General features: G+C 42.2%; 2 protein-coding genes across 3 annotated transcripts in view; one reads left to right on the forward strand and one right to left on the reverse strand.

Annotated features, from left to right (window-relative positions):
- The window catches only part of LOC119790499 (lysine-specific histone demethylase 1B), a 27,580-nt gene extending 26,114 nt beyond the window's left edge, over positions 1-1,466 (reverse strand). Inside the window, exons 1-2 of one of the 2 annotated variants that reach the window (XM_038296044.1) lie at positions 1,287-1,466; positions 895-1,037 (exon numbers count right to left, since the gene is read on the reverse strand). In XM_038296044.1, coding sequence (XP_038151972.1) covers positions 895-1,037; positions 1,287-1,302 — 159 coding nt within the window. In that variant the 5' untranslated portion in view covers positions 1,303-1,466. The remainder of the gene's footprint in view (positions 1-894; positions 1,038-1,286) is intronic. The other variant, XM_038296045.1, reaches the window with a different exon arrangement.
- The window catches only part of LOC119790488 (cilia- and flagella-associated protein 69-like), a 30,044-nt gene continuing 7,933 nt past the window's right edge, over positions 898-23,008 (forward strand). Inside the window, exons 1-20 of the mRNA XM_038296032.1 lie at positions 898-2,178; positions 3,257-3,316; positions 3,397-3,462; positions 3,663-3,772; positions 3,844-3,920; positions 5,268-5,366; positions 6,990-7,142; positions 7,271-7,448; positions 8,286-8,409; positions 10,159-10,207; positions 10,301-10,395; positions 10,468-10,684; positions 10,811-10,942; positions 11,026-11,141; positions 12,974-13,092; positions 15,234-15,508; positions 15,710-15,847; positions 20,352-20,428; positions 22,121-22,318; positions 22,443-22,477. Of these exons, the coding sequence (XP_038151960.1) occupies positions 2,107-2,178; positions 3,257-3,316; positions 3,397-3,462; positions 3,663-3,772; positions 3,844-3,920; positions 5,268-5,366; positions 6,990-7,142; positions 7,271-7,448; positions 8,286-8,409; positions 10,159-10,207; positions 10,301-10,395; positions 10,468-10,684; positions 10,811-10,942; positions 11,026-11,141; positions 12,974-13,092; positions 15,234-15,508; positions 15,710-15,847; positions 20,352-20,428; positions 22,121-22,318; positions 22,443-22,477 (2,390 nt within the window). The 5' untranslated portion in view covers positions 898-2,106. The remainder of the gene's footprint in view (positions 2,179-3,256; positions 3,317-3,396; positions 3,463-3,662; positions 3,773-3,843; positions 3,921-5,267; positions 5,367-6,989; positions 7,143-7,270; positions 7,449-8,285; positions 8,410-10,158; positions 10,208-10,300; positions 10,396-10,467; positions 10,685-10,810; positions 10,943-11,025; positions 11,142-12,973; positions 13,093-15,233; positions 15,509-15,709; positions 15,848-20,351; positions 20,429-22,120; positions 22,319-22,442; positions 22,478-23,008) is intronic.

Here is a 23,008-nt window from a genome sequence, read left to right on the forward strand (position 1 = left end):
AAAACAATCTACAGTTACAAAACACCAAAGTTAGAATGCACAAATAGTTTTGCAACAATAGTTCTGGACCATTTGGACCAAAACTGAGAATGTAAGAGGTTTTTGATGAGCAACTTGTAGAACAGAATTTGTGAACTTGTACTTAAAATGTAAACAGGTGTAAAAATAATTTGTACTTATGATTTGTTTTTTTGTTTTTTTTTATCTCTACAAATACAAAACTTAGGATGTAATTCTCTCTAAAACTTCAAATTCACACTTACAATGCACAGTTTTATAAAAAATTGCCTCTGTAGATATTAAGGCAAAAAAAAAACATGTTTTTTTTGAAGATTTTAATACAGATGTTTTAGTTTGTTTTGCACCATTTATTTTAGTTCAACTGTAGTAAAACTGAATGGAAGACATTTTTGATGTGCAACTCATAGAACACAATTTGTGTACCTGTACTTAAGAATTTGAAGAGGTGCACTGGAAAAACGATCTAGAAATAAGTAAAAAGTCTTAATCTAAGTGTATTTACCCTTAATTTGAGTAGGTAAATGAGATAGTTTGCCAATGGAATCAGCATTTTTACTCTTAAAATAAGATAATTAGATAATATACACTTAAAATAAAAAAAAATGCAATTGTGTTTTTTTATTTTAAGTGTAAATTGTCTTGTACCGTTGGCAAAATGTCTCTTTTACCTCCTCAATCCAAGAAAAAATGCACTTAGTTTAAGAAAAAATGACTTATCTAGATGTTGATTATTTCCAGTGTGTAACTTTTTTTGTAATTGTGACAACAACAAAAAAAATCTACAATTACAAAACACCAAAGTTAGAATGCACAAATAGTTTTGAAACAGAATAACCTCCATAGATTTTGAATCTGCATAATTGTGGCTCTCACCGGTCCAGGCGGGGGGTTGCTGCTGCGCTTCACCCGGGCCGTGCTCTGCCTCCCGGAGGAGCGAACGGACGCCCCGTCCCCAGGAGACTCCCCGGAGCTCCGCTTCCTGGCTCTGCGGGCACCGGAGCAGCTCCCGGAGTAATCTGCAGCCACAATAACACACAGCGTCAGGTGGAAACAATGGAGCTGCGCAGAAAAACAACCTCTGTTTGTTTGTCGATTAACGGATTTAAAGGCAAATGTTTGGTGAACAGATTATAACCGATCAGAGGTGCGATCAGGTTATTAACAGAGAATAAACGGTGGGATTTGGACATTATTTCAACGCTTTAAAGGACCCAAACAGCAGCTTATCGCTTTAGCATGTAGCAGTTAGCAGCTGGGATACCGACCTGCGTCCGACAGCATGTTGTCCGGATGAACAGGCGTTAAACCGAAGCTGTGGGCCGGCTGTTTGTTTGTGAGGAGGTTTAATAAATCAGTTCAACTGTCTTTGGTTGTTGTGAAAATAAAATAAAACAGCTGATACATGAAAACAGCTTCCTGTTTGACACAGGAAGTGGATGGTGTTGCTTCGGACTGGTATTAATGCTACATTCAAAGAACCTCGGAAATAAAGATGGCAAAAATTAAAATAAGGAAAAACTAAAGCCGATTTAACAGCATTAGCTGTATCAGTCATTACCTAAACATTACCAAAAAAATTTTTTTTCATTCCAGCGTTTTGTTACACATTTACGACCAGTTTACTGACAAGAATGTATTTTAAATATATGTTAACTATCTGAGTTGAATTCATTACTTCTTTATTTTATAATTATGAAAACCATATGGGATTTTGAGGTTGGGATCATTTAAGAAGCTCTGAATTTCTTCTCGAAATTTCTTACTCATAAAGATCCTTGCTAGACATTTTTCAAAAGATGAAGCCAGAAATTTCGAGGGGTCATGAATGCATCATTCACGGGGTCATTTTAAGTCACGTTTTAACAAGGTAACCATAGCAACCGGCACGATAACCCAAGCGACTCGTTTTATTTACTGTCAGAAGAAGCCAGTTTTGACCGTAAAGTTTTATTTCTGTTTAGAAATAGAGTATTTTTCTCGCAAAAATCTGTTTCCATTCACATTTGAAACGTCGTGTCTGTTAGCTGTTCTTTTTATAAACGACATTTTTTTAAAACAAGGCGCGAGGACCGGATACTTTCCCGGATGGATTCAGGAAAACTCGTTCAAGATTTGAACCCGAAGTTTCCCGATATAAATCTGACTGCATCACGTAAAGTAGGCCTAAATAAATTCATCGCATTAATTATATTTTATAGGGAGATGAAAATACATTAACAAAAATATCTGATTAATTTTTTTTTCTTTTATAAAACATGTATTTAATTTACATTTATTGAATCTAATAAACAGTAAACGACCATAGCCACTAGGTAGGCTGTAAGACACTTTATTTTTATAAATCAATAAAGAATATTTATAATATATTTAATTGAACACTAAATTTTAAAGTATGGTTAACGAAATAAAAAACACAGAAATATAAGTATGAATCAGTTGACTTTTCATTCTCTGTCTTTTGTTAAAACAAAACAATTCAAAGTAAATATGGAGTCAGTAAGGGATTTACCATTTCGCAATACTTGGCAGTTGCCTAGGGCCCCAAGTTCCTGGGGGCCCCATAAAACTCTGCTTTCATGTATGGTTAATACAACTATTCCTTATTTGTGTACATTAATTATGTTTTGCCATCAGAACGCTTATAGTACACTGCAAAAACAATCTAGAAATAAGTGAAATGTCTTAAATTAAGTGTATTTACCCTTAATTTGAATAGATAAATGAGATAGTTTGCCAATAGAATTGGTATTTTTACTCTTAAAATAAGATAATTAGATAACATGCACTTGAAATAAGACAATGCAGTTTTGTTTCCTTATTTTAAGTGTAAATTGTCTTGTTCCATTGGCAAAATGTCTCTTTTAGCTCCTCAATCCAAGAACAAATGCACTTATTTTAAGGAAAAAATATTTATCTAGATTTTTTAATTTTTTCCAGTGTATGAAGTGTTTCCTAAATCCACCCCTGCATGAAGCATATATAATAAATTAAATAATGATAGTTAATTTTCTTTTACATATTTTTGGTATTTTTTCTTATGATCTATGTAGCTTATTTCACTACATTGTACTTTTCTATCTTTTTTTTTATGTAAAGCACTTTGAATTGTCATGTGCTACGCTAACACTTGCCTTGCCTAATGTTCTCTATCAGCAAGGTTCTGTAAAGGTTTTTAGTCGAGTATGTCCAATAAGCCCTATAGAGTAATAATGTTCAACTCCTGACATTTCTGCAGCCCAGTCCTAAAAAGTTTGACCTCATTAAGGTCATCCGTCTTCTTGAGGATCCACTGATGGTGGGTAAAACTGTCTTTTTTTCTCTTTTATATGTCAGGTTTGCTTCGATTAATTGTCTTTTTTTTTTCTTCTTCTAAAGGCGAACCTGAGGGAAAGGCACCTGTTCGTCCTGAAGAAACTGCTGAAGAGAAACCAGTCAGGCTTCGTATCCTTGTCATCAGATTTTCTTCGGATATAAAATTCTTGGATGTTTCTTCTTAAGTGTTTGAAATGAGCCTAAAGTTAATATTTTATTCGGATAGATGTTTTTTTTTTTTTTTTTTATAAACTTCACTTCGACTATTTCTAAAATCGAATGAAAAATATGCCTTTTCTGTACGTTAAAGCTTCTTAAAGTAAGTGAAGCTTTTGAAGGAGCTCACAGCTATATCCCAAATACTCAACATCTGTGCTGAGAAAGTGAGCGATCAGCCCCAATATGCATCAGTTCTGTGTGAAGCTCTAAAACTCTGCAGGTGAGAAATTTGTCGATTTAAAGCTTGAACAGTTTCTGCATCTGTAGCATTTCTCTCTGGCTTCTGCTCAGGTTTCCCTTCCTGAAGGAGAAGACGTCTGATGAGCTGAGGTACGCTCAAGACGCCAAAGAGTTCCTCTCCAACATTGGTACACACTGCACTGTCATCTTTATATTGTTTTTAACTAATAGTTATTTTACATATAAATCTGACATTCTTGCCGATTTAAGAAAACAACAAAAACAAGCAGTTTTCCTTCCATCCCAGCTTTGCCTCAATGTTTGCTTCTAAGGCTCTACCTCATCTTCAGCCCCATTCAAGGCCATATTTTACCATCAATGTTTCATTAAATCACTGTCTTTAAATGAGCCAGATGATCGATGTTATTTAATGGTTACCAATAGCAACCACAGCCAAGCGGGAGGAGAAAAAAAAGTAGTTTAATCAAGGTCAATGAAGTGGAAAATTAGATATAGTTGGTTGAAACGGTGAATAAAAGGAAGGATTATTAGTTACACTTTGAGTCCGATGGGCTGATCGGATGAACAAGGACGTCCAGGCAGCATGGAGCGGATCAGATCAGACCAAGAATGCTTGTAGTGACAGTGGAGAGGAAAACCTCCTTTTAGCAGGAAGAAATCTCCAGCAGAACCAGGGTCAGTGTGAGCGATCATCAAGATCAAATCCATCCATCGGATGGATGGATGGATGGATAGTTGACCAATGGATGACAGATGATGGATGGATGGATGACAGATGGATGACGGATGGATGACAGATGGGTAATGGATGGATGGATGATGGATAGTTGACCAATGGATGGATAATGGATGGATGACAGATGCATTACAAATGGTTGATGGATGGATGATGGATGGATAGATGATGACAGATGGCTGGATGGATGATGGATGGATGGATGACGGATGGATGATGGATGAATGACAGATGGATGATGGATAGTTGACCAATGGATGGATGATGGATGGATGACGGATGGATGGATGATGGATGGATGGGTTTGATGCTTGAAGGAGTCGACCTCACAGGTTTATCCTCAATACAGTTTATTTATGTAGCTGAATTCATAACACATATCATCTCAAGGCTCTTTACACAGAAACAGCTTAACCAGATGAAAAGTTTCAAAGTTTTCTAAGGAAAACCAGCTGATTGCATCGACTCATTGATTCTTCAGCAATCCCCCACACTAAGCATGCTTGTAGCGACAGTGGAGAGGAAAAACTCCCTTTGAACAGGAAGAAACCTCCAGCAGAACCAGGCTCAGTGTGAGCGGCCATCTGCTGAGGCCCACTGGGGTTCAAGGAGACAGAAGATTGAATAAAATCCACTAGTTCTGCCGAGCTTGGCGGTCAGATTTAGGCTAGAAGCTGCGTCATGTCAGCATAGAGCGTCACTGAACCAATAATCCGTTCGCCAACGTCTCCCTGGTCTGGTAGATGAAGATGAGGAGCAGATGTGTTTCTGTTTTCAGGTCTTCTGATGAGGGTCCCACACGCTGAAGTTCAGGAGCAGGTCTTGGAAGCTGTGAGGTCGTTTTTCAGCTCTAACGCTCCAGCGGATCTGCCTGAAGGTACCATCATGACATCTCCTTGATCTCCTCTCACTGCTTTCTGCTGGGATTCCTTCTGATCCGGGATCATTTCCTGTTGGCCAGCCAACAATCAGAAGAACCATAAATAATCTGCTTCTGTTCCTCAACCTTCAGTGTCATTTAGAGAACAATCATAAAACCAACAAATCTTTCCCTTAAAAATGTTTTACTCTAGATGAAAAAATCTGCTCAACTTTAACTTTTTCTTTTAAAAATTGATCCATATTTTTGCTAATTATTTTACTAAATGGAATTCTCTATTACTTTATTGTTATTATTTACAGCAGAGCAGGAATCTTTTTGCAGATTAAAGAAATAAAAATTTTCATTTTTTTTTCAGAAAATATATATTTTTTCCTTATTTTAGATGTTTGATGTTCTCATTCCATTGTTTTCTATTGGTCAGGTTTTACTTTTAAACGTACAATTTGAGATCTTGTGCCGATAACAGTAGAAAATCCCAATTTTCATGCAGGGTCAGTTTAAACTTTCAAAAAGTCCGGTCAGCAACTAATAATCAATGGACCATCATCCAAACCTAAACTAATGCGTTCTCGTGATTTAATGAATTTAGAGTTAATCAATAAAAGAATAAGAATAATATTTTTCCTCGCGATCACTGAGTCTGGGAGCGGCCATTTTTGCCCAAATATAGTAACCCCTCCCTCCTGCCATCTTCCAGCAGTGACGTCACGGTGCGGTAAGCCTAGCGCCATTCTCCCCGCTTTACAAGCTAAATCAATGGGAACTACTAGACACATCTGCAATCAACAACAATTATTGAAGATTTCCAGAGGACTTCACAATTGAAATTCACCAGAGCTATAGTGAAACTGACAATGCCCACGTGCATGGCAGCTGGATGTTGGAATACATCGGGTAAAAGTGGGAAAAAAAGAGTTATTCCACCTTTCTGATTCCTGATCCTCCACGGACGGGTTGGTCGTTGGATCGCCAACTTGAAGAGGGAGGATTTGCCATCGAACTTCTGGCCAGAGAAAAAACCCGTAATATGTAGCCAACATTTGGAAGAAGAATGTTTTCAAGATGACTTGGATAATAGCGCGTTGTGACAAACACCAGATACAGCACTGGGACTTGATCAACAGCCGATACCGCACCGTGACGTCACTAACCAGTAGGTGGCAGTAGTGTTCTTTGACAAACATGGATGCCTCCAGTAAAGCACATTCACATGAAAATTACTCTGAATTAAAAACACTGATCATTTATTGAACAGGATGGAATCATTTCAGATTTAAGGAACTTTCAGAAGTTTGATTCCTGAATATGAGCGGACTTTTCTTTTAAAGACTAAACCGTGACATAATTGTTTGAAAGGTAAAAGTTTTCATTGAACATTCTGTCAAAATTTCATAATTTTTTTTTTTATGAAATAAGATAAGTTAGTATCAGTGGTTATATTGTGGAAATTTCCCTACAATTTATTATAAATTTTCTAATGTCTGATTGTATAAATCAGCTTTTTCAATAAAAAAAATAAATAAATAAAAAAAAAACATGACGATCATACGGAAAAGATAGGTCTAGAAATCCTCGTGTATCAAATAGGCTCCACTTTTTTTGTCATTTTCTCCACAGAGCTCCAGCCGACCTCGGCCATTTACCGGCTGCAGCTGCTGGAGCGCAGCAACCTCCCCAAGACGCTGCTTCTCTCCACAGCCGCCCTGCAGAACCGGCCCTCCATCAAGCTGCGGCTCCTGCAAACTCTTCAGCTCCTCTCCAGCTCCTCAGGTGAGGAACACATTTGACTCCGAGGAGAAATAAATCACTTAATCGTCTGCAAACAACCAAATGCTCTCAGTATCAGCCAGTTGTTTGTTTTTTTTAATCGATCCCGCCGTTTGTTCAATGTTTTACAGACACCACCTGCACTAGCATCTTAGGTGAAGGAGGAGCCGAGATGATCTGTCTGCACATGAACGAAGAGGACCGGTCCGGTCAGGTTCTTATCTGCTCCTCAGAGATCCTCTGGAACCTGCTGGAGAGCGGTGGCAGAAAGGAGGCCGTGACTCAGCTCAGCAGCTTGGAATGCGTGCTGTAGGTGTTGGAATCCGTTTAAACACCCAAACACTTCTGTAATAACCTGGAGAAGAAGGACCTCTGCTGTCTTCCCCGCTCTTTATTGGAAACAGGGAGTCTCTATTACAATAGATCACACTGGAACTCTAAAAGACTGTGTGGGGAGGAAGTTGCAGCATGATATAGTGATGCACCTACATTTCTTCATGCAGACAGCAACCTTGAGTTATACACATGAAAGACATTCAGTTCCTGGTACCTGCAAAGGAACACTTTCACAAGAGTCTACTAAAGATTATAGAAAGAATAAACAAGGTTATTACTATCACGGTTGGGTTGAGGTTTTGAGGACCCAAATGCAGAGGTGAGGAGGCAAAGGTGAGTCTTGGAGATTTAATGATATAACTGAAGAAAAAAATGTAGAAACCGAAGTACAAGGAACCGAAAAACAGACTACTTCAGGGGGAAACTCCCGTGGGGAGCCAGGAACTGCTCAGGGAGAGTATATAAAGGAGACAGAACAAAGACTGGACTAATGAGCTGATTGGGAGCAGGTGTTAACAGAGGAGTCTAGAAAGGAGCTAGGGAAAAGGAGACCAACACAGGAGGGCAACAGAGGGCAGTCAGGAAATACCTAAGAACTCAAATACATCCAGAAAACACCACAAAATAGGAATTAAAAATAGAAAACCAAGAAAAATGTGGATCAACATGAAACTGAAAACTCAAACAGAACCAAAACCGTGACTAATACAGGATAAGATGAAATAAATTAGCTCCAACTGAATTGCTGGTTTTCAGATGTCTGCAGCAGAGCGTCCTGTGAAAGCGTCTCACTGTCATCCTGTTTGTCAGATCTCTGAAGGAAGCGTTGTCATCAGCGATGGAGATCCCATCCCAAGCTTTTCACCTCCAGCTCAGGAATCACCTGCTGGCGATCGCAACTCTCATCGCTGGAAATCCAAACTGTCCGCTCGTCGTAAGTCCGACTCCTTTGAATAACAATCAGGTTCTGGGGGGCAGATTCTTATGAAGAAGGATTAGAGCCACTGAAAAAATGGAAAAAAAGTTAACTGATTTTTAAATATTATTTCAGTTTAATATAGGAAGAAAGTCAGAATTCTGACTTTAATCTCAGAATTCTGACTTTTTTCTCAGAGTTCGGACTTTAATCTCCGAATTCTGACTTTAATCTCTGAATTCTGACTTTAATCTCAGAATTCTGACTTTTTTCTCAGAGTTCGGACTTTAATCTCCGAATTCTGACTTTAATCTCCGAATTCTGACTTTAATCTCAGAGTTCTGACTTCAATCTCCGAATTCTAACTTTAATCTCCGAATTCTGACTTTAATCTCTGAATTCTGACTTTAATCTCAGAATTCTGACTTTAATCTCCGAATTCTGACTTTAATCTCCGAATTCTAACTTTAATCTCAGAATTCTGACTCTAATCTCAGAATTCTAACTTTAATCTCCGAATTCTGACTTTAATCTCCGAATTCTGACTTTAATCTCAAAGTTCTTACTTTAATCTCAGAATTCTGACTTTAATCTCAGAATTCTGACTTTAGTGTCAAAGTTCTGGCTTTAATCTCAGAATTCTGACTTTAATCTCAGAGTTCTGACTTTAGTCTCAAAGTTCTGACTTTAATCTCGAGTTCTGACTTTAATCTCGAGTTCTGACTTTAATCTCAGAGTTCTGACTTTAATCTCAGAATTCTGACTTTAATCTCGAGTTCTGACTTTAATCTCAGAGTTCTGACTTTAATCTAAGAAATCTGACTTTAATCTCAGAGTTCTGACTTTAATCTCAGAATTCTGACTTTAATCTCAGAGTTCTGACTTTAATCTCAGAGGTCTGACTTTAATCTCAGAGTTCTGACTTTAATCTCAGAATTCTGACTTTAATCTAAGAGTTCTGACTTTAATCTCAGAATTCTGACTTTAATCTCAGAATTCTGACTTTAATCTCAGAGTTCTGACTTTAATCTCAGAGGTCTGACTTTAATCTCAGAGTTCTGACTTTAATCTCAGAATTCTGACTTTAATCTAAGAGTTCTGACTTTAATCTCAGAATTCTGACTTTAATCTCAGAATTCTGACTTTAATCTCAGAGGTCTGACTTTAATCTCAGAGTTCTGACTTTAATCTCAGTATTCTAACTTTAATCTCAGAGTTCTGACTTTAATCTCAGAGGTCTGACTTTAATCTCAGAGGTCTGACTTTAATCTCAGAGTTCTGACTTTAATCTCAGTATTCTAACTTTAATCTCAGAGTTCTGACTTTAATCTCAGAATTCTGACTTTAGTCTCAGAATTCTCACTGCTGTAGCCGTAGCCATGTCTGTTTTAGAGACTAGCTCTCTTGGTTTAATCACCTTCTGCTCTTCCATTAATCAAATAGCATCACCAGGGACCCCTAATGCACGTAAAAAGTTGCTTAATTATGTAATTTTCAACCAATGTGTTCCTGTTCCTCCCAAACAACTCACATCTTTTTCAGTTAGGCACAGTGCTCCACATCTCTTCCTTCATAGTGCCCAGCAACATCCAACAATCTGAGATTAAAGTGAGAATTCTGAGATTAAAGTTAGAATTCTGACTTTTTTGCCATATTAAACTGAAATAATATTTTAAAATAAGTTAACGTTTTAATTTTTTTTATGTGGTCCTAATCCTCTTCCGTAGATTCTTCACAGTTCTTCTCAAAATATCTTTCTACTTCCAGGAAAGCTTATTTGCCAAACAGCTGCTGGGCTTCATGACAATTCCGGAGCGTGAGACTCTTTTTTTTTTTTTTCACTGATTCCAGTTAGATTTTAAAATGTGTAACTGAGCTTTTGAGAAGGAAAGAATCTGTCTGTTTTAAGTGAGCAGCTCTGCAGCAGAGAAACCTGACCTGAGGATGATGAAGCTGCTGTTGAATCTGCTGGTTGTGATGGGCAGGAACGTCACTGTACTGCAGGTCAGCTTCACTCCCAGTTACAGTCTACAGTCTTCGTTTGTTCAGAGGAGTGACTTTGAACTCCCTCCTCAGGTTTTCAGGGAGGAGTATGTCATGGTGAACCTGCTGCAGCTCGTGAAGCCACCGGAGCGCCGGCCAGCTTCTCAGATCTTCTTCGGCTTCCAGGAGGAAGAACTCCAGCTGCAGGCATTGGACGCCTTGTCCTGCATCGCTCCAGTCATGCTGCAGGACTACATGTCCTGTCAGGGAAATACGCGCCTGCTGTTGCTGCTGGACTGGTGCGTCGAAGGTCAGCTGAAAACTTCTGAGACTTCTTCCACCTTCCTGCATGCAAGCGTCTTTTCCTCCAAGTTCGTGTCTGTGGATTTTAGCTCAGATTAGATATCTTCTTGTTTTTCTGTCCTCTTGAATCCAGAGCCTGAACTCTGTGGCAGCAGGATGACCCAGACGCAGCGCTGCATCAGAATCCTGCGATCTGTGACGGCTCTGGGAGAGGAAGCTGTAAAGCAGGACCTCTGCGATCAGGGAGCCATCAACCAGCTGCTGGGTAACTTCTGCTTCACCTGTAAGGAAAACGTAGAGTGCAAACATGACTGCAGTCAGAGACCTGTGGCGTTTCCCCCTTCTCAGGGATCCTAAACTTGATCGAAGCGTTTTCTGGTGAGGATGATGTAATCGCCGTGGAAACCATGTCCAATATCCAGCTCATCCTGTCTGTGCTGTGTGAGAACGACCTGCACAGAAAGGTAAACACTTAGTTTGATCAAAAATATGGGGAAATATTCTTAAATGTCCCTCAGGAGAAAATAAATGAAAATACAAATAATGAACATTGGGGAAAAAAATAAAAACTGTTAACTAAAATGTTACTAATAATAAAAAAAGAATTAAGAAAAAAAGAATGAAACAAAAAAGAAATAATAAAAGACCCTAAAATTGTCACTCAATTATACAATCTAGAAGAATGCATCAAATATTAGACAGCCAATTTACAAAATAAAAATATAAGAAAAGACAAATAAATAACTGGAAAAAAAAAAAAAAAAAGTATTGAACATTGATTAAAAGAGCTTATGTGTCAAAATGATATAAAATGTGTTTAGTTCTGGAAATAAAAATATAAAATTTTACAAATGTAAGAGATTAAGACACTGTCTGTGTAAATATTATAATAAACGTGAATAATTATTAGAAATGTCCTGTTTTTATAATTTTTTTGGAAAAATTGTTTGACGACTAAAAGACTAAAGATCAGCTATTCAGAAACCTGCAAACGTCTAAACGCAGCAACCAGGACGACCCTCAGCAGGAATTTAGCTTTAAAGGCAAACTATGCAACATTTCTCAGTTAATGAATGTGTTCCATAACGTTTTGGATGTTTAAATGAGTCATTTCAGGTCGAACAAAGGTTTTCTCGGCCGCCCTGGTGGTCTGTAAGGGAAATACCGTACTTGCAATTGCAGGAGCCCTCGGCCCGCACCCACAGGCTCAGAAGTCTTTTGCATCGCGAGAGTCGGTCTTGCTTTACGGCGAGAACTTGGCTAACTACAATCTTTTTTGTTATTTAGACACATGCATAACAAATAATGTATGAAAACATGCTAAATTTTCAAACTCGAAAATTGGAACAAAATAGTCACTTACCGCAGTAGACATGGTGATTCGTTGCGTTCGCCTGTCTGCTAAGCTCAAAACAACTGCGCCTGGCTTGACGGAGAAACCAGGAGAACAGCTGTGCATATTTACGACAGTGCACTTTTACTTTCGCCCTCTGGGGGGAGCCTCGCTGGAAAATCAACACCGGTTGCATAGTGTACCTTTAAGCCGTGGTCAGTTCATCAGTTCATCACCTTTTCTTAGATTTTTACCCGTAACTAAAACTAGCTTACTGTGTAACACCGCTAGTTTCAAGCATTTAGCGTGATATTTTCATTGTTTGTTGTGAAACGCGATTGTTTTGAAGTGTTTTTGTTTTTGAATTTCTTTGCCCTTTAAATTCAGATCCCCTCCCAGAGGAGATGATGTTAGTTTTAAAACTCCACATCCTTTTCTTTTCAGAAATCAAACCTGAGATCTGATGTGTGATTACTGCTAAAACCAAGAAACAATGAGGGATTTTACCCGATTAACGCTGATTAAAATTTATGTGTCGCCTACCTGAACTGTTTGATGTTTGTAACATGAAGGACCCATCTTAAATATTAGGTTCTTTAAAAAAAGAAATGCACTCATTTTGGGTCAAAGTTTTCTTTCACTGTGTATTTGGAGTTTAAAATAATGCAACATTTTTTGCTACTAATATGCTTTCCTTCCATTTTTTCACTGATGAGCGCATCTCAAACACTTTAATTTTCACACGTGAATTTTAATCGATCAAATAGCTTTAAAGGGGAATGATTGATATGTAATATAAACTGCTGCAAAAGCAAAACGCTGTTAAATGACGTTGATTTTTCAGTGTAAATAGGTGCAAAATGATGTATTTGTGGATTAGTTGTAGGCAGGAGGTGTGAACTAGCTAATTTGGGTTAAATTAGGTGTAACCACTATAAAACCAACTCTCACGATGTCTTGCAGGAGCTGTTTGGCTCAGAGGGAGTAGAGATGGTCGTACATTTCCTGAAGAAAGGTGCAGGGAAGTTCTACAGCACTCTGGGACACAACAAGCTGGTGATCTCCACGGTGGAGTGCGTGTGGTCAGTCCAGCCAAACTACAGCACAGCTGGAAAGCAAATACAGTCCCTCGTAGAAGACATGTCAGGAGTTATTTATGGCTGCAGTGATTTTTAAACATAAGGAATTGTTTCTTGTACCTCTGATCCACTCATATAGTCTGAAATACAGATTATTAGATAATAACACCCTGTCCACAGACTGCTGGGATCAAACATCGGGCTTCTGGTATCGTTGTGGTAGTAAGTCGGACCGGTCTTCTTGGCAGAAAGGGTAGATTTGATCTGGACACTCCTCTGTGTCAAAGTTCCAAGCATCTAGTTCTTTCTTTGAGCAAAAGACTATGGAGGTCATCCTTCATCATTATTCCACCTGCTATGTGCTTAGCTCCAGTAACGCTCCCACTGAATGATGCTACCTCCACCATGCTCATCAGTTGGCGGCCTGTCTTTAGGTTCATTACATTCAAACTTGACCCCAATTATTCCCACTGGCTGAAAATCACGTTTTAAGCTGGAAACAATGGGCTTTTAGTGGCAGTGGGAACAGCTCACTGACTTGTGTCTACCCGGGTCAAATGCCTCAATTAGCAACCTGCGCTACAAATCGCCTTGGCTTTGATCGGCATGCTGTGGGAACACCAGAGCCGGGTCGACCCGCTAAATTACGCGATACCATTGAACGCAACATAGAGACATCAACACACCGCGCCAGTCGCTTCTGATCTAACAAGCAGAAACATCTCTGTCGACATCAGTTTACAAACAGCTGACGCGGCTCGCGTCACCCAGAGTGTCCCCGGTGCTGCAGCTCAGAGGAGTTGTGGGAAGCCGATCCAGGCCAGTGATACAGGGCAGAACAGGAAAAGACGGATCAGGCGGGATTCAGGTAAGGCAGGAACAAACAGGTGACAGGATCCAGGCTTCCAGGCAATAACAGGCTCCCAGACAGGTTCAGAGTCTGACAGAGTTCAGAAGCGTGGCCAGACGATCACGCACAGGAGCAGACAGGATCAGGTGCAGACAGGCAGGCTCAGTGGAAGAGTGTAGCCGAGACAGGACGTGGAACCACATTATACATTATAACCTAAAATAACTTCAATGATATCATTGTACTAGATCATCAAATCGATTCAGTTTAGTCTGTTAAATAAGCCGCCTGTAGTGTCTTTAAAGTACCAGCAGGTGTCAGTATACAGTTTGGCAATGAGCCCAAAGCTTCTAGATGCCTCGTTAACCATCACTACTGGAAACGAAAACTAGGATACACCAGGAAGAAATATACATGAGGATTGAAGTAATGAGGAGAATCCAGCTACGAGGAAGTGGACAGCAGGTGTATATATGGGAGACGGAACAAAGAACGGGATAATCTGCTGATAGGGAGCAGGTGTGGAGAGAAGCAACTAGAAGGGAGCTAAGGGGAAATGAGACTGGCACAAGGGGGCAACAGAGAGTAACTCAATAAAAACAACAATGTTTAAATATAACACAGAAACAACTAGAATGATCCAAAATGGAAAAGAAACCAGGAAAACAAAGAATGACACAAATCAAATTGTAACGGAAAAATCACAAAGAAAATCATGACAGTTTTCGTCCATTGCTGTTGGAAGCAAATAATACATTTTGTAAATGAAAAAAACAAACAAAAAAACTGGAATTTCAGAAAATGAACATTGGAAAACTTATTTTAATGAAAAAAAGGTTTTGAAAGTGACTTTTCTGTTTTTGAGATTCAGTTTTTTCCCCCAAATTATTTCATTTGTTCAATTTATTTTAAAATTTTTTTTTTAGATTTTCTTTTTAGATTTTTTTTTGTGTTTTTTTTTTTTTTTTCTAAATTCATTTTTCCAAATTTCTGTTTTGAAGATTGAGTTCGATGAATTCTTAAACTGCTTTTTAAAAATTCATAAAACCACCTCTGGAGGTGTCTTTCATTGGTCAGTGTGGGCGTCGTGTTTGTGATGGGCTTGAAGTGTAAAATCTGTAAACAAAGACATTTAAAATGTAAAGTTTAGTAATTATAATGAGTAAAATATTCTAAACCTTTCAGCATCACCTCTAAAGTTGCTGCCTCAGTGTGGAAGATTGACCTATTTCCTCAATCTGCTCTGAACGTCAGACCATCTGAACCTCCTTACCGATTCCGTGTCTCCCATCAGGTCCTGCATCGTCGGCTCCTGCACCACAGAATATCAGTTTTTAGAAAGAGGAGGAGCATTTCTGATGCTGGATTTACTCCAAGCCAGTCCCAGATGCATACACAGCCTCATCCTCTCTACCCTGCTGGATCTTTGTAACAATCCGAACGCTCGGTCTCAGGTGCTGAGCTGGAGGGACGATGGCGGTCAAACGGCTCCCAGAGTCCTGCTGCAGCTCTGGAGGGCAGAAGAAAAGGAGCTGGGGGTCCTCAGAACCAAACATGGAGGAATTAAAGGTCAATAAAAAGAAATCATCTGAGATAAAACTAAAATATATATATATTTTATGCTAATTTCCTAATTTCTCCTGTTATCTTATTCTGTTCTCCAGGATTTCCTCTTTGACTGAAATTATAGGCAGCATATTATGATCAGTTAAAATGTGGGCCACCTTTCTGTTTTAGACTGAACATTGTGTTTGTTTCTTTCTCTCAAAGATCCAAAGAAGCCGCTTCAGACCCGTTTCCAGGAGGACGGCAGCAGTTTGTCGTTTCCTGCCAACAAACCGTCCGCAGCAGTGCTGGAAACGTCCGAAAACCTGCGAGCAAAGTTTTACCTCCTCCTCTGCAGTCTGGGTGAGAGAGTGTTTGTCGTGTTGTGTGGATTTGTAGTAGCACCCAAGTGCAGACAGGCAGTGTTTGATTTTGACAACCAACTTTGTCCTCTTTGGTCTTCAGGACGAAAACTATAATTTTTAGTCACATTTTAGTCTTTACTATATGTGATAGTTTTATTCTGTCACAGTCTTGGTTCTTTTAGGTTTTCTTTTTGTCACGATTTGGTTTAACGTTTCTTAATTGGACCCAAAAGCAGAAGCTGAGAGGCAGAGGTGAGTTCTTGGAGGGTTTAATGCGAGATCAGGCAACAAAAACAGGTATCCAAAAATCCAACTTAAAAAATGTTAAACAAAAACAGGAATCCAAAAATCCAACATAAAAATCAAACACTAACCAGAACCATGGAGACATCAGGGAAAAACCAACAAGGAGCCAGGGTGAGGAAAGGTAAGACGAGGAACCAGCAAAGAGGGACTGCAGAGGGAGAGTATTTATGGCTGACTGAACAAAGGTAGAGCTAATGAGCTGATAGGGAACAGGTGTGATTAGAGCTGACGAGGAAGCCAAGGGAAAAGAACACAAGGAGGCAGCAGAGGACAGACAGAAAAACCTAAGCAACTTAAATGAATCCAGACACACCAAAAAAGCTAGAAAACAATGAAAAACCTGGCTAAACTTGAAACAGAAAACTTAAAGAAAAACAACAGAACCAAGATCGTTACAGAGCCCCCCACTTAAGGGCGGATTCCAGACGCCCCTTTAATGTCCAAAAACAACCCAGGGTGGGCGGAGGGGGAACCAGGAAGGAGGGCAAGAAGCCAAAAACTGTCCAAAAAACAAAACGCAACCCATCCAGAGTGGGCGAGGACAATCGAAAGTCTCAGAAAGGCCGTCCGCGGGGCTGGAGGCGAGGCCGATTCACAGGAGGCCGGCTGCGGGGCCGAGGACGTGGCAGAAGTCCTGGAGGCCGACCGTTGGACCGGAGGCAAAGCAAAGTCCTTGGTGACCGGCCGCGGGGCCGGGGGCACGGCAGACGACCAGAAGGCCGGCCAAGGGTCAGGCGATGCAGGAGGGTTATAGGAGGATGACATCTCCGTCTCCGCTGAATCCCCGGAGGAGGACGACGTCTCCGCCGCTGCAGGAGTTTAGGAGGAGGACGCACCCCAATTTCATCAGGTAGCCCAGAGGGGAACGCCGTCCCCTCTTCAGCGGCCCAGCAACAGTCTCAGAGGGGGCCACGGACCGAGGCTCTGGAACAGGGTCCGAGGAGGCCGTCAGCTGCGGCTCAGGAACCGGCTCAGAGGTTCTGGAGCAGACCCAGAGGTGGCCGCCGACTGCGGTTCTGGAGCGGACACAGAGGTGGCCGCCGACTGCGGTTCTGGAACAGACCCAGAGGTGGCCGCCGACTGCGGTTCTGGAGCGGACCCAGAGGTGGCCGCCGACTGCGGTTCTGGAGCAGACACAGAGGAGACCACCGACTGTGGCTCCGCATCAGGAACAGACTCAGGCGGGGCCGCCCAGTGCAGCCCAGGTACAGCCTCCGAAGGGGCCGCCCACTGCGGCAAAGGAGCAGACCCAGAGGTCTCGGATCAGGTTCTGAGGGGGCCGCCAACTGCGGTTCCGGATCAGGTTCTGAGGGGGCAGCCGACCGCGGCTCAGGGACAGGAACTGATGAGACCGCCAACCGCGATTCCGGATCAGCAACAGGGGAGCCCGCTGACTGCGGCTCCGGGGATCAGCAACAGGGGAGCCCGCCGACTGCGGCTCCGGATCAGCAACAGGGGAGCCCGCCGACTGCGGCTCTGGATCAGCAACAGGAGAGCCCGCCGACTGTGGCTCCGGTACAGCCTCCGAGGGGGCCGCCGACTGCAGCTCCGGTACAGCCTCTGAGGGGGCTGCCGACTGCGGCTCCGGTACAGCCTCCGAGGGGGCTGCCGACTGCAGCTCCGGTACAGCCTCCGAGGGGGCTGCCGACTGCAGCTCCGGTACAGCCTCCGAGGGGGCTGCCGACTGCGGCTCCGGTACAGCCTCCGAGGGGGCCGCCGACTGCGGCTCCGGTACAGCCTCAGAGGGGGCCGCCGACTGCGGCTCCGGTACAGCCTCCGAGGGGGCCGCCGACTGCAGCTCCGGTACAGCCTCCGAGGGGGCAGCCGACTGCAGCTCCGGTACAGCCTCCGAGGGGGCTGCCGACTGCGGCTCCGGTACAGCCTCCGAGGGGGCCGCCGACTGCGGCTCCGGTACAGCCTCCGAGGGGGCCGCCGACTGCGGCTCCGGTACAGCCTCCGAGGGGGCCGCCGACTGCGGCTCCGGTACAGCCTCCGAGGGGGCCGCCGACTGCGGCTCCGGTACAGCCTCCGAGGGGGCCACCGACTGCGGCTCAGGTACAGCCTCAGAGAGGGCTTGGAGCGCCCGCAGATGGCTCTTGGAGGCTTGGAGCGCCCGCTGAGGGGCTCTTGGAGGCGTACTCCCACAAACCCCGAACTCTGAAGCCTCTTTGAAAGTGTGCTCAGGGGTCTCTGGACGGCAAAGACCAGGCTCAGGGGTCTCTGGAGCTAGGCTAACTAGCCTGCTAACGGCCTCTGGTGCTAGGCTAACTGGTTCTGGAGCTAGGGAAACTGGACTGCTAAGAGCTGATGGAGGTGGCAGAAAAGGGAAAAGATCTTCCCTCTCCCCATAAAAGAAGCCCCAGAGATCTGACTCTGGTATATGGGGAGCTCTGACTGTGGGGGGTGTAGTTATGGAAGGTGGTCTAAACCTACCAGCCCGAGAAGCTAGCTGTTTGTCATGGAGGTGGCGACTAAAACCATAGGGGAAACCAACCAGGTTAAGAGAGGGGCTGAAAAAGGAGTCAGGCTGACCCGCCGGAGAGGGAGAGGAGGCGTCAGGCTGAACCGCCGGAGAGGTGGTTGTCTTCCTCCTCCGGCGGCGTTGCTTACGCCTGGAGGAAGCAGATGGCAGGGGAGGACCAACAGCTGGTAATGGTGGGGGAACAGGATCGGAGGTAAGAGACAGCAGAATGGGAAGGTGATGGAATGATGGTTTGGGTGGTGGAGGTCTATTGCAGAGTTGGGCGAAGGCGGCTTGGCGGTTCCACTCCAACTCCTCGAATAGCTCAGATAAAACTGGGGGTGATAGAAGTGAGGAGTTAGAGAGGAAGATCGGCTTTAATTGGTCAGCCGCACTCACCCTCTTCCAAGGTGGACTGAGAGTAGATATGGAGTCCAGAGCATTCACTAGAATGAGAGAGATTCTCCTCAGAGCGTCCGTGCCGAGTTCTGCTGGGTCCATGTTTGGCTGGTTCCTTCTGTCACGATTTGGTTTAACGTTTCTTAATTGGACCCAAAAGCAGAAGCTGAGAGGCAGAGGTGAGTTCTTGGAGGGTTTAATGCGAGATCAGGCAACAAAAACAGGTATCCAAAAATCCAACATAAAAATCAAGATCAAAATCAAGATCGTTACACTTTTGAGTATTCAGTTTAACTTTGCTCCATGTTTTCAAGTTTTATTGGTTTAATTCTTATTTTGTTGTGTTTTCTGGTTATATTTCAGTTCTCAGGTTTTTATTTGTTGCCCTCTATCGCCCTCTTGTGTTGGTCTCCTTTTCCCCTAGCTCCTTAGACTGCTCAATCAGAACTGAAAGGTGAGAGGAAGACACTGCGGTTAGTTCAGGTTCAGTGGAAAAATTGATTCTCGAACTTGGAGAGGAGAAAAGGTTTGCAGACTAATGTTTTCAGAAAAGTGGTTGACTCTTTGACTCCGGTCGGTGTGGGGTGTTCCAGTGTTTGTCTCATTCGGTGGAGGTTGAACAGGGTTTACCCAGAATGCGGTTGTTTGTAGGAGAACGGAGAAACTGACTGCCACTCAGATTTCCTGAGGTACTTGAACGGACTGTGGAGATGAATCCCTTGCTCAATGTGAAACTCAAAACGATCCCTTGGAGAAAAGTGGATCCAAACCTCCAGTTTGAATCCCCAGCTCAGTTTGAGGCTCAGTTGATCCTTCCAGGGAGAGAAGGTCCGAAAACGTCCAGTTTGCAGGATGACTTCCTGCCGAGAGGCAAAGGCAAAAATAGCAAGATTAAAACTCAGGTTGACAAAAACTCAGTTTAACTCAGTAAAACTCAGCTTAGTTAGAGTACCCAAAACTGGCAATCACTCTGGCGTCGAGGTAGTGGCAGTCAGCAGCTTAAGAGCGCTCCGTTAATGAGGTAACCCTCTGCAGGTGTGTGAGGAGGTGAATCAGGACCAGGCGCCGCCTGGTGGAGGAAGGAAGACAAACACACAAAAACACAAACCACACAGACTGGAGTCCTAACAAACATGAACAACCGAAATAAAAACTATAATGGTGAATATTGCTTACACTAATGGTTTTATTTGCTAACATTCTTCAATATTTTTGGCCAAAGTTTCTGATTTACAAAGTGGCGGGTCTATGCAGCTCCAGAACCACTGCATTGGTTTGAGGAAACTTTAGAACGGGACGACTTCCATGTTTGTTTGTTTTTCTTTTAAACCTCCAGGTTTCCAGGGGCTTCCTGGCCTGTTAGCAGAAGATTATATGACTCTGGGCATCATCAGGAGATACTTGGATTTCAAGGTAACAGTTTTAGACAAAAAAAAGTTGAACAAATAAAGTTTAGGTTTAGAAAAATAAAAAAAATTTCCACAGATTTCAATAAATGAAATGATTAAACGGATAAAAAAGAATCAAACTGGAAATAGAAAAACAACCCTAAAAAAGCAAAGATGTGAGAGAACATTAAAGTTAAAGCTTCCTGCTTGACTGAAGAAGATTCAAAGATTTCTCCACCTACACAAAAGAATCAGATCCTGAAGAATCATTCAGCAGGGATCCCCTCTGGAGAACCTGCTGGATCTTTTACCCTCCAAGACTTTACTGACCAAAGAGGAAACCTGATGTTATCGTTCATCCGTGCTGCCTGGGACTCAGACTGTTATTGGAAAAAATGGTGCCACCAGAAGAGTCGTTTCTGATGTCATCATCCAGTTTCTGCAGCCAGGCTCAGCGATCGATCATGTGGGGTTAGATCAGAGAAGCTTAAAGGAAAAGTCGCTCATATTCAGAATTCAAACTTCTGAAAGTTCTTTAAATCTGAAATGATTCCATCCTGTTCAATAAATGATCAGTGTTTTTAATTCAGAGTAATTTTCATGTGAATGTGCTTTACTGGAGGCATCCATGTTTGTCAAAGAACACTACTGCCACCTACTGGTTAGTGACGTCACGGTGCGGTATCGGCTGTTGATCAAGTCCCAGTGCTGTATCTGGTGTTTGTCACAACGCGCTATTATCCAAGGTTCAGGAATCAGAAAGGTGGAATAACTCTTTTTTTTCCACTTTTACCCGATGTATTCCAGCATCCAGCTGCCATGCACGTGGGCATTGTCAGTTTCACTATAGCTCTGGTGAATTTCAATGGTGAAGTCCTCTGGAAATCTTCAATAATTGTTGTTGATTGCAGATGTGTCTAGTAGTTCCCATTGATTTAGCTTGGAAAGCGGGGAGAATGGCGCTAGGCTTACCGCACCGTGACGTCACTGCTGGAAGATGGCAGGAGGGAGGGGCTACTATATTTGGGCAAAAATGGCAGCTCCCAGACTTTTTCTACTGATTAACTCTAAATTCATTAAATCACAGTGAACATATTAGTTTTAGGTATAAATAATAATCCATTGATTATTACTTGATGACTTTTCCATTAACTTTCAGAACTTCTAATTTCTTGTTGGTATCTCCTGGATCAGCATCTCATTTAACCATCTTCCAGCCATGCCTGTTATCTGCTTCATATAAAGCTCCCCTTTAGCTTCACTGTCCGATCCTCCATCTGACAGGGACAGACTCTACATGGACGATTTCAACTGGATTTTACTCAGTGAGCCGCCTTTAGGTTATTTAATTGACATTAATTGGCGTTTATGTAGGCCTCATGGATGATGAATCAACAGTTAGGAGTTAAAGGAAAAGAAAACGGAAATGCAGTCATTACTTTATTGCCTTCTTTGTTATTTTTTAACAGGTCTGGCTGTTTATCCAAACTCTGTAAATCTATAAATCGGGAACAAATTCATAGATTTCAAATTTACTTTGCAACACCAAGCCCAACATGCTCCACTTTCTCATTGTCTTTGCAAAGATCAACACAAATCAATGAATTTCACTGTTTTATTTTTTCCCTTTGGAACAAAAACTGGTTAAATTTGAACTCTGCTTCCTTTTTCACTAAAGGTTAGTTTTCAGCTGACGAAGCTTTGAGTTTCTCTGCAGGTCGGGGAGGTTTGGAGCGAGATTAACAGCGAACTGGTCCTGGAAGGCGTGAAGCCCATCAGCTCGGACGAAAGAGCTCTGAGCTCCATCTGTTGGACATCAGAGGACACGGCGAGGAGGATCATGGAGGAACAAACTTGCATCCTGAAGGAGCAGGAGGAGGAGGAGATCAGGGAGGAGATGCTCTTCTACACAGAGGTGCTGAAGATCTGTTAAAATGCTCCTACCAGCCTTCCTTCTGACTCCTGTCCTGTGAAGCAGCTTTTAGTTTCATTTTGTCTTTATTGTTATAAAACAGACTCCATTTTTTTTTTAATGTCAGATGAAGTCTCACCAGAAACAGCAGGAGCTCGAAACGTCCTCAGAACTTCAAAGCTAAAGAATGAGGACTCTGCAGCTGATCGCTCTGCAAAGGTCTAACACCAACACCCTCCTTAAACCTGCTTTCTATTTAACCTTTCCTGGCTGGTTCTAAGAACCTTTCTATGTGGATCCAGTTTAATCACGTCACATAAAACCCAGTGTCCTATAGCATCCTATCGGTCCACGGAGCTTTGGGAAAGCTTTGAGTGTTTGTCCTCTTTTCCCCAATAGAGGGCTGTATGCTGGCAAAGAGTCTCAGTCATCCAGGTCATAGTCATTCCAAAAAAGTAAAAAAAACAAAACAATCCACTGGACTTTGTTTCCAAGTTTGAAGACGTTCCGCTTCCCATCCAGGAAGCTTTTTCTATTCAGAAGTGTCAGGATTTGGTGTTTGATTGAGGACCCAAATGCAGAGGCAAGTAGGCAGAGGTGAATTTAGGTGGGTTTAATGAGGTTCACAGGAACAGAGGCAGAAATAAAAAATCCAACAAAATAACAAACGAACCAGAACCAAGGAGACATCAG

The sequence above is a fragment of the Cyprinodon tularosa genome, unplaced genomic scaffold, assembly GCF_016077235.1.
Source record: "Cyprinodon tularosa strain WSP-4 unplaced genomic scaffold, ASM1607723v1 ctg366, whole genome shotgun sequence".
Classification (NCBI taxonomy): Eukaryota; Metazoa; Chordata; class Actinopteri; order Cyprinodontiformes; family Cyprinodontidae; genus Cyprinodon; species Cyprinodon tularosa.